Here is a 19,314-nt window from a genome sequence, read left to right on the forward strand (position 1 = left end):
CTCATCTTGTCGTCGACCTTTGGTACTAGGAAGTACGTTGAGTATATTCCCTTGTTTCTTTCCCTGAAGGGAACCCTTTCTATGGCCTGTTTTTGTAGAAGTTCTTGCACTTCTTCCCGAAGCCTCGCCAGCTGTTCTCTTGCTGGTGGCTTTCCCCTTGGTTTTCTGTTCGTTGGCTTTCTCTCCAACTCCAAGCAGTATCCGAATTGGATAATGTTTAGGATCCATTTGTCCGATGTTATTTCTCTAAATTCTTGGAGGTAAAACTTTAATCTTCCTCCCACTGGTGTCATGTGGTCGTAGGTGTTTAGATTGTCTTGACCCCTTCGTACGTGGTGCCCCCTGGGATCTTTTCTGTGGTCGGGCACCCGTAGGTCCTTGAAGTCACTTCGAGGTGGGCTGCTGTCCCCCTCTTCTATTCTGGCCACGTCCATTTCTCCCTCGAAAGGACTGACCTCTTGGCTGGTACTGCCAGGACTGCTTCTGGTGACCTTGCTGAGCCTGCGAGTCTGCCTGGTTCGCTTGCTGGAAGGCCTGGTGCGATGTACCTGGCTGGTTTCCACCTCTTCCGCCGGGCCTCCGTGCCGGGGTGCCTCTTCTATTGCCTCTGAACTGCAATGCCCCCATGGATCTTGCCGTCTCGTTATCTTTTTTGAGTTGGCATAGTTTCTCGTCCACTGTTGCTCCGAAAAGCGTTTCGCCGTTGAACGGTGTGTTCAGGATACTGTGTTGTACCTCGGGTTTGAACCCTGAAATCCTGAGCCAGGCGTGTCTCCTTTCCGTGACACCCACCATCATGAGCCTGCTGGCGGTGTCTGCTCCGTCCAGGGCCGTCTTAAGGCAAGAATTTGCCATGTTTTTCCCTTCTTCGATCAATTTCTCGGCCTTCTGCCTGGCATCCTGGGGTAGGTCCTTCACCAACTGCCCCAGCCCCTCCATGATCTGGTACTTGTGCCTGTTTAATAGGGCGTTGGAATTAGCCATGCGCCAGTGGGTTGCTGCATTCCGCTCGATCCTTCTCCCTACCAGATCCATCCTCTTGCTCTCCTTATCCGGTGGCGGGCCAGTGGTAGTGGATACGCTCGCCCTCTTCCTAGCTGTGGCCGTGATAATGGAGTCAGCGGAGACCTCGCCCCGAATGTAGGCCGGGTCCTTTGATGAGTGTTTGTACTTTTTCTCTGTTCTGGGAGTTACCGCCTTGCATGTTGCGGGCTCTTTGAACGCTTCCTTTCCCTCAGCCAAGACGCTGTTGAGCATTGGAAGGAACTGGCTTCTTGTTTGTGTTGGGAGCAAGGTCTCTAGCAGGAAGTCTGCTTTCTGCTTTTCCTCGTCGAGCTTTAGCTTGAATGCAGCTGCGGCAGATTGTATCGCCGCGTTGTATGCCCCGATGTCGTCCGGCGGCGAGGGCCTCGAGGGGTATGAGTCGACCGCCTCTTCCGGGCTCTCGGTGTCGACGTCTAGGTAATCCTCCTGGTGTGGGTCAGAGGTGGCCGACTCGGCGTCCAACCTACTGCCCTCTTCCTCCTCATAGCTGTAATCCTCGTAGGGATTCTCTTCACCTTCCTGGTCGTCGACCATCTCGTCGCTAGGCACCTGGTCGTCGACCTGTTCTTCTTCCTCTTCGACCAGATCTAGCACGGCGTGCTTGGTCTTGTGTGGAATTTTGAAGGCACTCATCTCGGCGTTGAAATCTTTTCTCCGCTGCAAGAGGCTTGCCATTTCGGCTTCTAGCCGACGTCTTTTCCTTTCCATCTCGGCCGCGTTTTCGGCTTCGGAACGTTCGGCCCCTCTCTTCGCCGGCTGGCTCGGCGGCGAGATTCTCGGCGTCGATGGCTTGGACGTCGAACTGGCTTTCGGGTCCTTGGACGGCGCCGAGGCTTTAGGGTCTTTCTCCCTCGACGTCGATCGGTCCCTTTCGGTGACGATCTTCGACGCTTTCTGCTGATCAACAGCTCTCGGCGCCAGGGACTCCTTCTCCGAGGATCCGCTGGGCCTGTTTGTGGTCCCGGACGGCAGATGTCGCTGCGTCGGCGCCTTCGGGCTCTAGCCCTCGTGCTTTCGAGACTCAGAGTCTCTCGTGTTCTTGTGGGACGTCGAGTCTCCTACCTTATCAGGCGTCTTCTTGTAATCGGTCTCTACGACCGTGTAGCTGTCGTCTTCGGCGGCAGCGTTGTCCTCTTCCTCCGAGGACATCCCCAGCTCGTACAGCGATGGCGTTGGGGATTTTCCTTCGAGGGTGGCGTGTGCTACCCTCAGTCTCTTCCTCACACGAAGGGTCTTCTGGGCGAAGAAGGAGCAGGCGTTGCAGTCCTCGCTTCTGTGTTCTACCGGCAGGCAAAGGTTGCAAACCGGATGCTGGTCTTTCTGCGCGTACTTGTGTCTGCAGTTCGGGCAGAACTTGAACGGCGTGTTGTCCATCCTCGTGGGTTCAGGCCTCCCTGACCGCGTGGACGTCAACGATCGTCGAAGTTCTCGAGGTTTTCACCTTTTCTCTTTGTCAATGTTCTGTGAAGTCTTCTTATTCCAATATCTTATTCAACTTCCAATCTTTTCAGTACTTTCTCCAAAAATGTCTGGAGCCCAACGGGAACGATCCAGACCCGACCGCGGAAAAAAGAATCTGAAGATGGCGCCCAAGAGTGGGAGCTTCCGCAGGAAGCATGCCGACGTCACCGGAAATGCACCCGAGGAGGTGTGACGCTGACGCCCACAAGGGCTACAAAAAAAAACAAAGAAAAGACTACGAATCCGGACCCAACCACAAGACCGCGGAATATGCACAGCATAGTGAATCCAGAAAGATTCACGCTGCAAAACTCGTGGTTACTAGGGTTGGAAGAGTATCTTTGGTACAAAGAGAATTTTCTTTCAACAATCTATACCTCGGTCACAGGGAAATTAGCATGCACTTTTTTGATTTAGAAAATTTGTGGCAGTCGTTTTTCAATGGTGTATACTACCCAAAGTGCACGTCTAGAGGAAAGGATGATCCTATCGCCTAAGCCTCCTTACCATTCACATGCCTTATTCTTTAATGTCATTTAACATATCCGCCTCTAAAAAGCCTCTTCCCCGCATGTAAATTAAACAAATATACAGGGATTTCTCCATACACTTTTAAAATATGTATGAGATCTCTATAGAAAGATATTCCCCAAAACATAATCTTAAAAGTGTAAGCCATTCCAAGCCACATATTTAAAAAAAGATTACCAAGCTGAGACCAAAACCCCAAATACTAATAACAATCATATTAGAGAGGTGATGCTGTTTAAGGTACAGCAATTCTTTCACAGAATGTATGTAGAGGATAATCAGTCGACAAAATGGGCGTTCTATTGTAAACAAATAAAGTAGAGACACAGTTCTGAGCTAGAAGCTAAAGGTGTCTATACTTAGCAAGGTACCAAAATAATAAAGGATAGACTTGAACACTGCACAGAAATATGTGAAATTGTCATAGCTGAAGGACGACTCAAGTAACCAATATATGTGGTTACACTAAAACCAGAAATAGCAGTTTAACCAACAGAAATTAAAGGTCAGACACACTAGCATACAAGGTATTATGGACACTGGCCGGGAGCCTGTCTGCAGGCCAGGTTGGGAGAGGCAATGTCTTCCTCTCCCCTGGCTGAGGACTGCTCAACATACCATGAAATTCGTGCCTTCTTGGTAAGAAGCTCATTACCTTCAGTATGTCTGTTGAGTTGGTAGCTGCACAGAAAATAAAGAAGCATACAGAGCGGGCACCATGTTGCTTTGGCATCACTGGGCAAACTTATTTCTTCCAAGAAACAAACCCCATATTAGGGGTTTATTTATGAAGCACAAGTCACTTACCTTCGGTAACAATATAGCTGTAAGAAACATTAGTTAGTGAGATTCCTTACCGGAGAATTACCCCCAGGTGTCAGACGGGATTCAGAAAGTTTCGTTAGCAGTAGGAAGGTGACGTTGGTTTGTTCCGTGTCCATAGTCGGCGTCATGGTCGCCGGGATGACGTCGTGGTAGGTACTTAAACGCTGCCCTCGCGCGCTGACATCAGTTCTGTACACGACTTTCCGCGCCAGAAACGCAGAGCCATGCAAGAAACTGGCCACTGGTGCAATGAAACTAGGGCCCTGAAAAGAATGACCCCAACCTTAGAAATCAGTTCGCAGAAATGGAGAGGATGGGTGGGGCAGTAAGGAATCTATCACTACCTAATGTTTCTTACAGATATATTGTTACCAAAGGTAAGTAACTTGTGCATCTGAAAGAAACACGTCAGTGATAGATTCCTTACCGTAGAATAGATACCCCAGCAATACCAACCCCGGTGGTGGGCCTGCGAACCAAGATCACACCAGAAAGTCCTGAAGAACGGAACGGCCAAAGAAGCGGTCTCTATTGCCTGGACAGCTGTCCAGGTAATAGTGATTGGTAAACGTGTGCAGCGAGGCCCACATAGCTGCCTGACAGATATCATGCAAGGGAACTCCCGTCCCAAAGCAGTAGTGGCGGCCATCGCCCTGGTAAAATGGGCACGTAGCCCCACTGGAGGCTCCTTACTAGCCAAAGAGTAGCAGGCTTTGATGCACAGAACAACCCACTGGGAGATGGTCCGCTTGTGCACGGCCCGACCTTTTTTGGCGCCCACGTAGCCAAAAAAGAGCTGATCATCCACCCAGAAATGTTGTGTGCGGTTCAGAGAGAATGAGAACACACGTTTTGGGTCCAGACAGTGGACCTCTCTTCCTCTTTTGAAGGATATGGAGGCAGAAAGAAGGTGGGCGAAGTGATGGTCAGCCCGATTAGAAAATCGGTGACAACCTTTGGCAGAAAAGACAGACGTGTTCTTAGGACAACCTTGTCCGGATGAACAGAAAGAAAAGGAGGTTTAGAAGCAAGAGCCTCAAGCTCACTCACTCTTCTGGCAGAGGTGATGGCAACCAGGAAAGCAGTCTTTAAAGTGAGAAGACGAAGAGGACAGGTTTGAAGTGGCTCAAAAGGAGCACACATCAGATAAGTCAGAACAAGATTCAAGTACCACTGAGGCATCACGAAAGGGACAGGATGGAACATGTGCGTAATGCCTTTCAAGAATCTATTTACAACGGGGGACTTGAAAAGAGAAGGCTGATCAGGAAGCTTTAAAAAGGCTGTGATAGCCGAAAGGTAGCCCTTGAGCCCTTGATAGTGCCCAGAGCAGAGCCCTGCTGGGCCAAAGAAAGAAGGAAGGAACAGAAGAACCTCCGAAAGAGGGGCAGAAAGGATCTACAGCATTTGCTGTGCAACATGCCACAAATTTGTTCCACCTACAGGCGTATACTGTTTTAGTGGAGGGACGCCTGGCTGCCAAGATGATATGACAGACTTCAGGAAGGTCGAAAGCTTTCAACTGTCGCCACTCAATCTCCACGCATGAAGGTGGAGGCTGGACAGGTTCGGGTGGAGGACCGTCCCCTGCTGCTGCGAGAGAAGATCCTCCCAAAGAGGCAGTTAGATCGGGGGGTAGATGGCCATGCCGAGTAGCTCGGGATACCAGTATCTTTGTGCCCAACCTGGAGCCACAAGGATGATTTGGGCCCGGTCATGCATGAGCTTCTTCAGCACTCTGGGCAGAAGTGGTATAAGTGGAAAGGCGTACAACAGACCACAACTCCACTCGTGACGAAAAGCGTCGCCGAGCGAGTGCTGCCTTGGAAATTCCAACGCGCAAAACTGCTGACATTACACGTTCTTTCGGTGGCCAATAGATCTAACCAAGTTCTCACAACTGCTGAGACCTTGCGCCACGTCAGAGTGCAGACGCCTTTCGTGATCCATCATCGACGGCAGAGTTTGTCCGCCCTGGCGTTCAAAGAACCTGCCAAGTGTCGAACCACCAAGGAAATGCCCTGATGTTCCAGCCATGTCCAGAGGCGCAGAGCCTCCTGACATAGGCTCCACAACCCCAACCCGCTCTATTTGTTGCAGTACCACATGTCGGTGGTGTTGTCCGTGAACGCCTGCATCACACTTCCCCGGACAGAGGGAAGGAATGCCTTCAGTGCAAGTTGGATCGCCCGAAGCTCCAAAAGGTTGATTTGAAGCCTGGACTACGCCAGAGACCAGAGTCCTCTGATCTCCACCTCTCCCATGTGGTCACTCCATCCCATGAGGGACGCATCCATCACCACTGTGTGCTCCGGTTGGGGAAGGGAGAGGGATCTGCCATTGACACAATCGTGATTTATGAGCCACCACTGCAATTGTTGTGTAGTGCCCTCCGAGATCTGAATGTGATCGGACAGGTTGCCCTGATGCTGTGGCCACTGAGACTTCAGGTCCCACTGCAGAGCCAGCATATGCCATCTGGCATGATCCACCAACAGGAGGCAGGAGGCCATCAGGCCCAGCAGCCGGAGGGCCATCCTGACCGAAACCTGGGATAGAGGCTGAAAGATCTGAATCATAGCCTGAATATCCCAGACTCGCTGCTCGGGAGGATAAACACGAAACAGTGTTGAGTCCAGAACCACCCTGATGAAAGGGAGCTTCTAGAAGGGAATCCGGTGCAACTTTGGCACGTTGAAGAAGAGCCCCAGCAAATGAAGGAGGTCGGCCGTAGTCTGGAGGTGGGAGACGACTCTCTGGGGCGAGCCAACCTTCACAACCAGTCGTCGAGATAGGGGAAGACTGGAACTCCTGATCTGCGCAGATGGGCTGCGACCACTGCCATCACTTTCGTAAACACCCAAGGGGCACTGGTAAGACCAAAGGGGAGCATGGTAAACTGAAAATGCTTGTGGCCTACCATGAACCGCAATATGCGTCCTGCAGGTCCAACGCTACCATCCAGGGTCAAGAGCAGATAAGACCTGAGCCAGCGTCAGCATCTTGAACTTCTCCTTCCAGAGGAAGCGGTTGAAGTTCCTGAGGTCCAAGATAGGACACAGGCCCTTGTGCTTCTTGGGTACTAGAAAGTAGTGGGAATAGCAAGCACAACCTACTTCTGGCACAGGAACGCGCATGTTGGCCCCCTTGGCCAGGAGGACCGCAACTTCCTCTTTTAGAAGTTGCAGATGATGCCCCGACATTCAATGGTACTGTGGTGGCATGGCTGGAGGTGTAATCTCGAAGGGGAGGGAGTAGCCCCTTCGGACAATGTACAGCACCCACCTGTCCAAAGTGATGGTGTGCCAGTAGGGGAGACGATGGCGAACCCTGCCGCCCACTAGGGTTTGATGGGCCGGAAAGCTCGGACTAGAAAGGCTTTGAGGCGGATGCTACAGGGGTGGAGGTGGACTGACCTGCTCACTGGTCCTCTGCCCTACCACAGCTGGGCCCTTGTCCGCGACCGCCATGAGATTGGTTTGGCGGCTTGTGGCTGAATGAACTTGTCGGGCGCCCCTTCCGTGGCCACGAAAGTGATAAAAGGCCGAAGTGGCCATGCGCATGCTGGAAAGGCCCAAGGCCTTGGCCGTAGCCTGGGACTCCTCAAAGAGCTCCAGCACTTGATCTGCTTTATCGCCAAAAAGGTGACGGCCATCAAAGGGCATGTCCATAAGAGTGTTTTGGACATCCCCCGAAAAGCCAGTGGACCGCAGCCAGGCGTGGCGGTGGAGCACCACCGACGCGGAAATCGCTCTGCCTAGCGAGTCCGCGGTATCCAGTCTACACCGTATGGTGAACTTCGCTGCCTGCTGTGTTCATCAACCATAGCGCTAAGCTGGCAGATGAAAACAGTTTCTTACCAGTAGGGAATGCGATCTGGGAAGTAGAGGCCTGGATAACCAGACTCTCGGGTGGGGTGGGTGGACAGAAAAGCAGGGTCGCCCAGAGACGGGCAGTGGCGTCTGGCCACATTCCTATCCACAGGAGCCCCTGTGGTGGTCCTGGACCAAATGCCCATAAGAACGTCAGTGAGTGCTTCATTGAACGGCAGCAGAGGCTCTGAAGACCTTTCTGCCAGCTGGAGCACCCTAGTGAGGAGGTTCGTGCTCACGGCCACCGTAGGGAGTTCGCGGTCAAGGGCCCCAGTCTGCCTACGCAAACCCACACTATAGGTCGCCCCCTCCACTGAAGCCACAGAGGGAGGAGACAGGAAGCCAGGTCAGGTGATTGGTCAAGACTACTGGCATTCCCTAACTCTTCTAACCAGTCCTGATCCAAATCACACTGCTGTGCGAGAGGGTCCTCAGACCCATCCCAGTCCTCCCCTTCCTCCAAGGCCTGAATAACAGGTTGAAAAGATGGAGGCTGAACATAAGGATAGAAATCGCCCATCGGCGTCGGAATCGGTGTCGAACGAAGCCGGACCGGCGCAGTGTTCAGTTCAGGGCTGAAAACAGGGCCGACGTCATCCGAGGGACCGGAAGACATCACAGACAGGACAATGGGAGTCGACGCCGGCGGTGAAGTAGTGAGGTCAACCGGCGTAGACTAGGATCCAGGCCTGAATCCGGGACTGAAGTCGTCAGCGGCACCGGGCCGAGGCCGCCCCCAGCACAGGGCAAGGACCCCCAGTTGGGCCCGCGGGCCCGGCTGCCCAAAAAGGGCAGTCATGGCTGTAAGAAAGCTTTGCACCTGGGCCAGAGTCGCTCCCAGACCCGGAAACGGTAGGTAGGCTGGTGTCGACTGCACAGGCTCCGCAGAAGCCGCAGGGGTGGTACCGCCATCACCCTCAGCCGCGTTGCGGGACCAATGAGGGGAAGTCTGAGAACGATGACGCTTCTTCGACTTCTTTTTCGAGTGCCTCGACTTACCCGACCGGAGTGCGATGACTGGGAACACGAAGAATGGTGATGGTGGCCCCACGACCGGTCACTCGGCGTCCTCCTCGACTGGGACCTGGGACAGCGCGGAACCGACAGCTGGGCTTCTAGCAACTTTCAGGACCGTTCCTGCAAAGTCTTCGGTGCCATGGCCAACCAGTCAAAGCACGGCCTGGGGTCATGGTCGCACTCCAGGCAGTAGAGACACACGTCATGGGGGTGGGTCACCGACCTCATGCGGCTACAGGCTCCGCAGGACTTAAAACCAGGCATCCCTACTCGACACCAGGAGCCGATAGACTAGAAAAATTTAGACAAAAAAATCTCAAAAAAGTGACTGCGAGTACTTGCTCTTCCCAGAACTGTGCTTGCTGGTGTGGAAAAAGAAAGAACGGACGTCAGCGCATGAGGGAGGAGTCTAAGTACCTGCCGCAATGTCATACCAGCGACCACGACACCGACGACAAAGGCGGAGCAGATCGACACCACCTTCCTACGCGCAGGGGTACTGCTGACGAAAACTTTCCGGATCCAGTCTGACGCCTGGGGTAATTCTACAGTAAGAAATCTATCACTAACATGTTTCTTTCAGATAAAGGGAATACATAGGACGCTTTCGGACTGGGAAGTCACTCCCAGCATATATAGGTACTTTGTGCATTTTCTATTAAGGACTGTCTGGATTTTCCTGGTAGCCCAGAACAGGAAAAATGTACACTGGAAGGCTGTTCCTAAGCAGGGTGGGCCTTCTAACATACATTGACTTACGGTCCTGTGGTGGACATGTTTTAGATGGCAGAGGCATTTGAGGATGCACCATAGGAAACCTGGCATGTCGCTCACCATAAGATTGACAGTGTGACAATATCTTTCTGTCCTGGCAATTTACGGCAGCCTCCTGCTTCCCCAAGCTCTAAATAAGGTCCATGGACTTTTGCTGTAAGTTGAGGTCTGTTCATTTTTTTTTTTTACACAATTCAGCTTAAATGCTCCATAAAGTATTAGGACAATTGACACATGTTTCACCTAAGTAAAGAGTATGACACACGGTTTATCAAGTGGTAAAAATGTGCTCCACAGCATTTAAACATTTTGATCGACCACTCAAATGTAAACAGAAGTGCCAAAGAAGATAATAATGACGTTCCATCTGTCAGTTTATAGGAAATCCCTCACTTTAGAGGACTGACTGACAAGAAATGATTACTTTGCAGCCGCCAAAGGCAAATTATTAACAAATCCTCACCATACTCATAACAAAACTGTAATTTCATTGGAACTTCTTTATAAGCTTTATAACTTTGACAACAGCAACTATGACCTGTCAAATTCATGTATGACAGGGGCAAAACAAGGCACTAGCCACCAATCCAACCCAAATGACAATTTCACTCTCCAGATCAATTAAAGACCCCTCTAAATAACCCTTCTTGGAGAAACAGTGTACCAGGTTCCTCACAAAACCATTGAGAGTTCAAAAAACACATTTCTCAAAAAATGCCAAAGAAGCGGGCAGCCAATTTATAGGGCTGGCATTTGTACTCCAAGCAACATATAGGCTTCACATGATGACACCACAGCAGTTAAACATAAAGCTACTTTAAAGTGTGGTGTACTAAGCCAAATGTATTTTAATTACTCAAGTCTTAGGTGTTCCTCACAAAAACATTATGATAAATTCCCTCGAAGCCATGACAATAGAATACGTACTATGACGCCGTGCACAGTCCACAGTAAACCCCTATTAATGATTGCACAGAGACGTGCTCATTAAATCTTACCCAAAATTCCAGATATAACCAGCACAGAAAGTTTACAATAATTCAATGGAAAGGATTTCACATAAGAGTTTTCATATGTTATCAATGAAATCTCTCAAACAAAGAAGTACCAAGTGAAGAAAACATCTGCAATGGGACAAATTTCTTAGAAGCAGTTCCACATGGAGGGAAGCACTCCAATTAAACTGCTGCAAGTGGTCCACATAAAACTGACTTAAATGTTTCTACAACGAATTGCTGCAAGGTGTTTGAGGAAACAGAAAGTAAAGGGTATGTATAACAATCCATATGTCTTACTTCAAAATGCTCTCGGTTCTGCACAGTCTTTAATGCTGCCATCCAGTCTTCCATCTCCTTCCTGTTGTCAGCACTAAGGATCAGCTTCCGACAAGGAGTTATAATCTGAAAGGGAAACAACAAAGTGAAGTTGGCTGAGAAAAAAAGGCTTTTATGGACCCAGGCAGAGAACCACAGGGAAGTTAGTGCAACCACTCACAAAATGCGATGATAGAAAAAAGTCTAGTTACACACATATTGTAAAGAAACAAAGCAAATTCAATATCTATGATGAAAAAGCAGCAGATACTACTCCATAGTTATGAGCACGATGCTCTCTACAAAAGAAATACAAAGTTTTAATATATGATAACTTTTTGCAATTTGAGGGAACAACCTCAAAACCTTAAAAAATAGGAGTCATTCTAAATTACATCTTAGAGAGCTTAGTGAAAATCCATCAAGCAAAGCAAAGGTTATAGGAGGGTTTTAAAAAAGTGAACTTCCCAACCTGATTCTAATAGGACAGATTATGTCACCACCGTTTGAATGAAAACTACTAGATGCATCCTCGTCCAATTAACAATCTTTTTTAATTTAGTCAAATTCCATCCTGTGGATTTTGCAACAAAAGAATAATAAGTGAAAAAACTACACCTAAAAATAGGGAATGCATTTATGCTATTCGAGTCAGGTGAAAAAGAGAGACAGGCATTAGAATTTCGCTGAATCAAATTTGTATTTTCGGAAAATGTAATTGGATAGTGAAAATCATCGATTTTATTTTTTCCACAATTTTTTAATTGTGATAAACTGGCCAGAATCATGATATTGCAAAGACAAAACACAGTGCATATTCTAATGTTTATTGAGGACTTCAACAATACTGGTTTTAAAAACCTGAATTTGTTGCATGCATGTACTACTAATACAGGCCATGAGATCACCCTTCAGGATTTTCAACACATTGTCTCCTAGACTTTAGACAGTTTTGCCCAGGTAGAAACAAATATAATTAAACCTAAATATTTGGCCAACACTTTGTGCTCAAATTAGCTTACATTGCAAAAGAAAACTCGACAAAATATGATACAGCCGACTTTAAACCTACAACTTACAGCATAAAAATTGAATTTATTAAACAGATGTCTAAACACAACCATTTGGTCTGTGTAGCATACTACTAGAGTAGTACTACTAGCGTACTACACTCACAAAATCATCCTGGCAAAAAAAATACCAGAGCAATGTTTATAACAGTCAAATCTCTCCCTAACCCGATAGCAGCCGGTGAAAATTTAGACCGCTCACAAGAGCTTGTGCCCTAAATGTCTATGAACTTCTCAAATAAAATAAAGAAAATCAGAGAAGACCATGATACTAATCGCCAAACAGGTTTGAACAATCTTAACCATTCCTTATGGAAACAGATGTAATACGGTATTGTCAGAATTTACCCCTATTTCCCAAGCAACATATCTTAAACCTATTCAGACTAGTAAGCCCTTAGGGTGAGCCCTGGATGTATGTACAGCCATCTATAAGAAATCCTTTTGGGGCTCCATTATACCTAAAATAACATGGATTATAAACACTTTCCTTAAAAAATGCAAGTTGCCAAAGACCTGAAAAAAACCTGACCGAATTAAAAACACCTAGTCTGGAAAAGACAGCAAATTTTAGACCTATATCCGTACCCCCTTTTGTAGTCAAACTACTGGAAAAGTGGTACCAGCCCAACTGCAAGCTTGTGTAGAAACCCACAATATTCTTACTTATACTTAGGCTGTGTTTAGAGTAGACTATGTCTTCCATGGAAGCAGTCATTATCTCGGACTATCCCAAAATGACCATAGATACGTGCAGATAATGACTGGGGTGGGACTTCATCCTCCAGCATGCACCTTTTTACTCTTTGCTGCATGTGTCCTTGCTTGCCTGCAGGAGCAACTGGGACCAGCGCTATTAAAACGCCATTAAAGTCCTGCGGCGCAACATGCGCAGATATTGTTTGGGGCTAGTGATGTCGTCTGGCGGCGAAGGCCTCGAGGGGTATGTCTCCACAGCCTCATCCGGGTTTTTTGCCTCGATGTCCTGCCAATCCTGGTCCTGAGCCGTCAAGGATCCCGAGTCGTAGCTCGAACGCGGGTCCCAATAATCACCCTCTGTGTAATAGAGGTCCTCCTCTTCTCCCTGCTCCGAGGGCTCCGGAGTTTTCGGCGGCTCTTCGGAGTCGAACTCCTCGTGTTCTTCTATCTCTTCGAGGACCGTCGTGGGCTTCAAAGGGATTCTGTAGCTTTTCATTTTGTCTTTGAAGTCCTTCTTCCTCTGGATGATGTTTTCCATCTCGGCCTCAAGCCTTCTTTTCTTTCTCTCCATCTGTGCGGCCTGCTCGGCGTCGAGCATTTCAACCGCCCTTTTCAACGACCCGTCAACGTCGAAGCGGCTCTCGGCTCCTTCTCCTTCGAAGTCGAGGATCCCTTTGCGGGAGCTTGCATCGACGACCTTTGCTTTTCGCTGATCTTTGCCGTCTGGGAGTCCTTCTCGAAGGATCCGCTGGGCTGTTTTTCGGGGAGCGCAGCTTCGGTCGTTGAAGATTTCGACTCCGGTACTCCCTTCGAGGTTCTAGACTCTGATTTTCGAGAGTCAGCCTCAGGTTTTCGAGGCCGTGTCGAGGGTTTCGGGGTCGTAGACTCTCCTCCCTTGTCTGACAATTTCTTATCGGTCTCTGCGACCGTGGAGACATCTGGACCTTCGGCGATGTTGTTCTCGTCGTCGGTGGAGAGGCCCAGGTCGTACAGCGGCGGGGCCTTGCCCTTGCCCTGCATCGTGTGGTGAGCTATCCTCTGTTTTTCCCGAATCCTCAGGGTCTTCGGCGTGAAGTCCTTGCTCCTATGGTCGATAGGCAGACAGAGGTTGCAGACCGGGTGCTGGTCTCTCTGCGCGTACCTGTGGTGGCAATTACGGCAGAATTTAAATGGTGTGTTGTCCATTACTGCGCTCAGGGGTCCCCCTGTGTGCGCATTCTCCGTCGGACGTCGAAGATCTCGAGGTTCCTCTCCTTCTTCGTCGTCCCGGGTCTGATGATCTTCTTCTCCTGGTCTTCTCGAGTTTTTTCATGAAGAAATTCGCGTATTTTTCTCCTTTTCTCCTCCAAAACTTCTGGAGCTTCACGCGACGATCCAGACCCAACGGCGTAAAAAATAATCTGAAGATGACGCCCAAGGGTGGGAGCTTCCGCCGGAAGCATGCTGACGTCACCGAAGGTACACCAAATGGTGGGACGTAGACGCCCACCTGGGCTACGAAAAAAAAAAAAAAAAAAGACTACGATTCCGGACCCAACCACCAGATAGCGGAATATGTGCAGCATAGTGAATCCAGAAAGATTCACGTTGCAAAACATAGAATTCAGCAAGCAGTAGATTGTGTTGTTAGAAGTTTTAGTAGTCCTTGGCTGGTTAACTCTCTTCTTCATCACCTGGATTACCTAGCTACTGACCACATAAAGATTTGTGCACTTCCCCTCGGTTTCTTCTACTGCCCACTACTTCCACCGGGGCAAATCAGTGGGTTGACCAAGCAAGGAGCTGTGCTGTCCAGTCACCCTTCAAACTTCCACATGCATGAAAATCGTTTTGCACTGCTTACCAGCCTCTCAAATATTGACTGATTGGCTCCATTGACAGTTTCCACTCCTATATATGTGCCTTCGGTTGGACTAGTCTCTTCAGCAGGGGCTCGCCACCTGACACTTCTGAACACTCCAAGTCAGACAGAAGGAATCGCACATGCTATCGTCCAATTTCGCTGTTGGACTCCTCTGTCAAAATCATTAGTAGGGTGATTCTTCGGAAATTGGAAGATTGAGCTGAAGATAATGGTTTCCTGTCTGATGTGCAGTTCCGTTTGAGCGGGCATGGACACAGTGGAGCAGTCCCTTAATATGCTCCTGCTCACAGGGAAGTACGTTAAGGCCAAGGCAGCCTCATTACACTTGCTTTGATGTACCCTATCCAGTGTTTTCAACCTTGTGGACAGGGGCAGCTTGCTGATTAATCTTAAGAACCTACACGCGGACACCCTGGCCCAGGTTCGGTATGGTGCCAAAAGGGAATGTACGTCCCCTTTTAAGGTCCATGAAGGGGTTAGACAAGGGTGCATTTTAGCTCCCTTTCTACTCTTTTACATTAACAGTTTGTACCCGGTTCTACTGACCAAAAGGAAGGACTTGCCCAGGATAGGGAACAGGCTAGTGCCTGTACTCCTTTACGCAGATAATGCCACGTTATTACAGACATCTAACGATTGCAGCTTCTCCTGGCCTACTTTAAATAGTTTATGGGAGACCTGAAGCTAAGGATCATTCACAAAAAAGTCCTTTATTATGACCTATGGCCTTAAGTATACTTGCTCTTGCAGGTTTACTGTCAATGAGATTTCAATTACCAAAGTTACAAATTGTTATTTTCTAGGGATCATGTTAGATTGCCATTTTAAATGGGACAAGCTTCTGGCCCAGAGACGGCTTAGCATTGAAAATGCAGCAAAGCTCAAACAAAAACCCAATGAGGAATTAATTTCTCATTCAAAATATAAATGTTTATCACCGAGCACTTACGGGGTTGGAGTCTGGGGGTATACTGTGGTCTTTTACAAACCATTGAAAATAAATGTCCATCTAGACTGCTGGCAGACCCAAGATGTAATGCCAACATTATCACCCACACTGAGGTTGGTCTTCATTACATTGAGGGTGTGATCAATATGGCATCACTCTTATTGGCAAAAAATAGGCGTTTCCCTTTCCCAAAACTTTCTTGCAAAGTCCTCACTGACTGCATTAAATTAGATCATGGGGATAAGATTGTCTGCCTAGCTTACATAGGAAAATCCTTTGCAGATCTTGGTGTTCCACATTTAGTCCACTCACCTAGTGAACTTGATGGTAACTCGAGGACCCTCCTAGGTTCTCTTTTTCAAACCAATATAGATTTAAAAAGGGCTAATAAGACCCAGGCTTTGGACACTGTTGGAAATATGGTCTCAAGATGGCAGTGGTCTGCCCCTGTGTAAGTAGGAACCCCAATTCTAGTCAGGGTAAGTGCAGTATATACTATGTTTACCTGTGCTGACCCTTGGGTACCTTGGTATAAAGCAGTCAGGCTAAACTAAAGAGGCAATGTGTAAAATATTGTTGCACACACACAGATAAAATGAAAACGCTACAGAAGTACTCCATAGTGTGGTCAGATAGGAAGGTTCTCTGGACCACCTCAATGTCATCAAGGGAAACAAGGGTTATCCATGCTGGCTCCCCTACACTACCTGGGTACAACTTCTCAGCGTGTGCTACACTCGCCATCCCCAGTGACTCCCCCCAGTGGGTGAGCTGTACTCACTTGGGACACCTGGGAACCCCCTTGAAGTGCCCTGCCGGACTACAGGCGAAACACTTCAGTGGTCCCTTCCCTGCAGGCTTTCCTAAGGGGAACTAACTCTAATTTTCAATAGGGATTTGGGAAACCTTACCCTTGGAACTAGGTTGGGGCCTTTAGAGCGCTCCTTACTTTTAATTTTGTCCACCTTCTTCAGTTGGGGACCCTGCCCACCCTTGGCTGAGTCTCCACTTACAGGTTCTTTTGGATCCTGGTGTTGAGCCAGCTGTCCGCCTCCTTAGCAAGCTTCCTGGGGTCAGTCAGCTTACTATCAATCAAGTGCTGGCAGAGCTCTGGAAGGTACTAAACATGTGCTCTTTCTGCAGTCAAATTGCACAGGCCCTCATATTCTATTAATTCACCACCCCTCACCCAACCATCCAGTGCTCTGCAGAAAGAATCCACACATTCTACCCATGTCTGGGAACCAAGTTCCTCACATGTCCTAAACTTCTTCCTGTATCTATCTGGGGTAAGACCATAGCTCCTGATCAGGAATTCCTTCATGTGGCATTACCTTAACTGGGTTGCTGGCCCTACTGCCAATAGGGTGTTCCGCCCCTTCACTGAAAAGTACTTCCCAAGCCTGCACCCCAATCTATCAGGGACCCTGTGCATGTGTAAAACTGCCTCATAGCCTTGAAACCCCGATCGATGTCATCTCCCATTTGATAGTCAGCCAGCACACTCTTGGCTGTATGTACTTTTCCTTCAGACTGCACTGAAGATAAGCTGCCACCATCTGTTCTGGACTTAGCTTTGAAATCCAGCTCCTTCAAACTCAGTTCTTGAGTCAAAAGCATGTTGTTTTCCCTCCATGGTCAATTTATCTTTTTCCAAATCCAGTTTGTCAAGCTCCATCCTGAGCTTCCTTTCTTCCCACCTGCCTTTAAACTCTGAAGCAGACAGACTTTTAGATTAGATTAAACACTACTGCTATCTCTGGAGGGAGCTCTTCCACCATTCAGGCAGACCCCCCACCCCACAGGCAATGCTGGGTCTTCCAGCCACTCCGATTTTAAGCTTGGTTCTTCCTCCTCCAAAACAACATCATTCTTATCCTCTAGGTGTACATCTGCATCCCTGGCAGCTAACCAGGCCCTCACTGCCTTTGGCGGCTCCTCTTTTCTAGTGAGGCCTTTTAAAGAACACTTGAGCTCCTTGCAGAAACCTTTGTGCTGGAACACCGTGTAGGCTTCCAACTTCTCCTGTTCAAATTCCAATATTGCAGGTACGGATGATGTCTCTCCAGACTGAGACACGATTGCAAAAACTCAAAAAGGTTGCAAAAAAGAGAAAAAGAAAAACAGAATGCTGGTACGTTAGGATCTGAGATATGGAAGTAGCGTACGCCATCCACTGTATTTAATGCACAAATACAAGTCCTATCCTCACCGCTGATCACCAGTTAGAAATGGGGGTCTCTAGTTAGTAGGGGTCTGCACCCTGTTCAAGTAGGGACCAACAATTCTAGTAAGGGTAAGTGTAATACACACTAAATTTACCTGTGCTCACTCTCGGGTAGCTTAGCACAGAACAGTCAGGCAACACTAAAGAGGCAAATGTGTAAAGTATTTGTGCACGCACATACAGTAACACACGCAAAAACACTATAAAAGTACTCCACACCAGTTTTGTAAAATAGCCAATATTTATCTGAGTAAAACAAGACCAAAACGACAAAAATCTAACATACACAATTCAAGATATGAATTTCTTTAAAAAGAAAAAAAAGTATTCAATTCAAAGCGTATGACACACATAATTGGTTACTTAAGTATTTGAGCAGCAATAATACAAATCAGATAAAACAGGGCAGCAGAGAAAATAGCAAAAAAAAACGATGTCTAACATCAAGGGGAAAAGACAACAATGAACATAAGCATGACAATAAGGAAGATACGCAAAGAAGATTAAAAAAATGATACAGTTAATTCATATGTTCAATCATTGGCCCCCAGATCTAAATGCCCAGTTTTTTCAGTTTCATTTAAGGCAATGAAGACTATATTCCAAATTAAAAATATTATAAAATTTGGCCCTCCACATCTCAAACGTAGGGGCATCCTCCAGCAGCCAGGCTGACGCGACACATAGCTGTGCCTCCGTTGCCGCTATAAATATAATATATCTAAACGGATAAGCCGGCTGCCAGAGCTTAAGGGTATCACCAACCCCTGTTAACATTACATCCTGTGTTATGTGGAGTTCCACCCCTGTAATTCCAGACAGAAACAGGTCTATGTGTCGCCTTAGTTGCATAAGAAAGATACAGTCATAAAAAGCAGGCACAATGTCAGCCCTTTTCGCACTGCATCTAAAACACTTCCCATCGTTTGAACCCCACCACTTCATCATCCTCTCTGGTGTATGATACAAGTTAAATAACGTGTTGAAGTGCTGGGCTTTCAAATTAGCTGACATCAAAATTCTCCCTGCAATATCAATTGATTGCTGCATATACACACCTTCCCGGCCTCATCGATCACATCATTTACTATCTTGCGCAGTCAAATCATTCTGTAGTACATTATTAGTATATCATACAATACGCCTATGCTTGCCCTTCGTTTAATGACCACATACTAACAAATTAGTGATTATTCCCTCCTGCTTGCGATATTTAAATAAAATGTCCTGAATTTGCAAATACTTGAAGAATTAATTTTGTTGCAATCCATATCTGTCAACTAAAACTAAAAATTAAGCTAGAACACCACCCTCAAATAAGTCTCCGAATTGCCTAATCCCCTTAGCCCTCCATCTCTACAAGATATAGCGGGGAGTATAAGCGTTGATATATAAGCGAGTGAAATAACAAATTCATGGAATAGCTAACAACTTTCGGATACTTTTCCAAGCCTTATATGCTGCCAACACGACCTTGAATCATGTTTTTTTTAAACAGCTTGGCTCAGAAAACTTACATTTGTGGCCTCTGCCCCCAGCAGCATCTGATATATTGATGGTGTTTCCGCCAATACCACATCTTCCCCAGTTAACAATATCCGCATATTTTGGAACAAACATGCATAGTAATAGAATGTAAAATTAGGCACGGCCCATCCCCCTCGAGTC

At 47.7% G+C, this 19,314-nt stretch overlaps 1 protein-coding gene across 23 annotated transcripts in view; it reads right to left on the minus strand.

Moving 5' to 3' along the window:
- The window catches only part of DGKD (diacylglycerol kinase delta), a 1,053,390-nt gene that overhangs the window by 756,520 nt on the left and 277,556 nt on the right, over positions 1 to 19,314 (minus strand). For all 23 annotated transcript variants that reach the window (XM_086943829.1, XM_086943836.1, XM_086943828.1 and 20 more), the window contains one exon: positions 10,820 to 10,924. In XM_086943829.1, the coding sequence (XP_086799955.1) occupies positions 10,820 to 10,924 (105 nt within the window). The remainder of the gene's footprint in view (positions 1 to 10,819; positions 10,925 to 19,314) is intronic.

The sequence above is a fragment of the Lissotriton vulgaris genome, chromosome 11, assembly GCF_964263255.1.
Source record: "Lissotriton vulgaris chromosome 11, aLisVul1.2, whole genome shotgun sequence".
NCBI lineage: Eukaryota > Metazoa > Chordata > Amphibia > Caudata > Salamandridae > Lissotriton > Lissotriton vulgaris.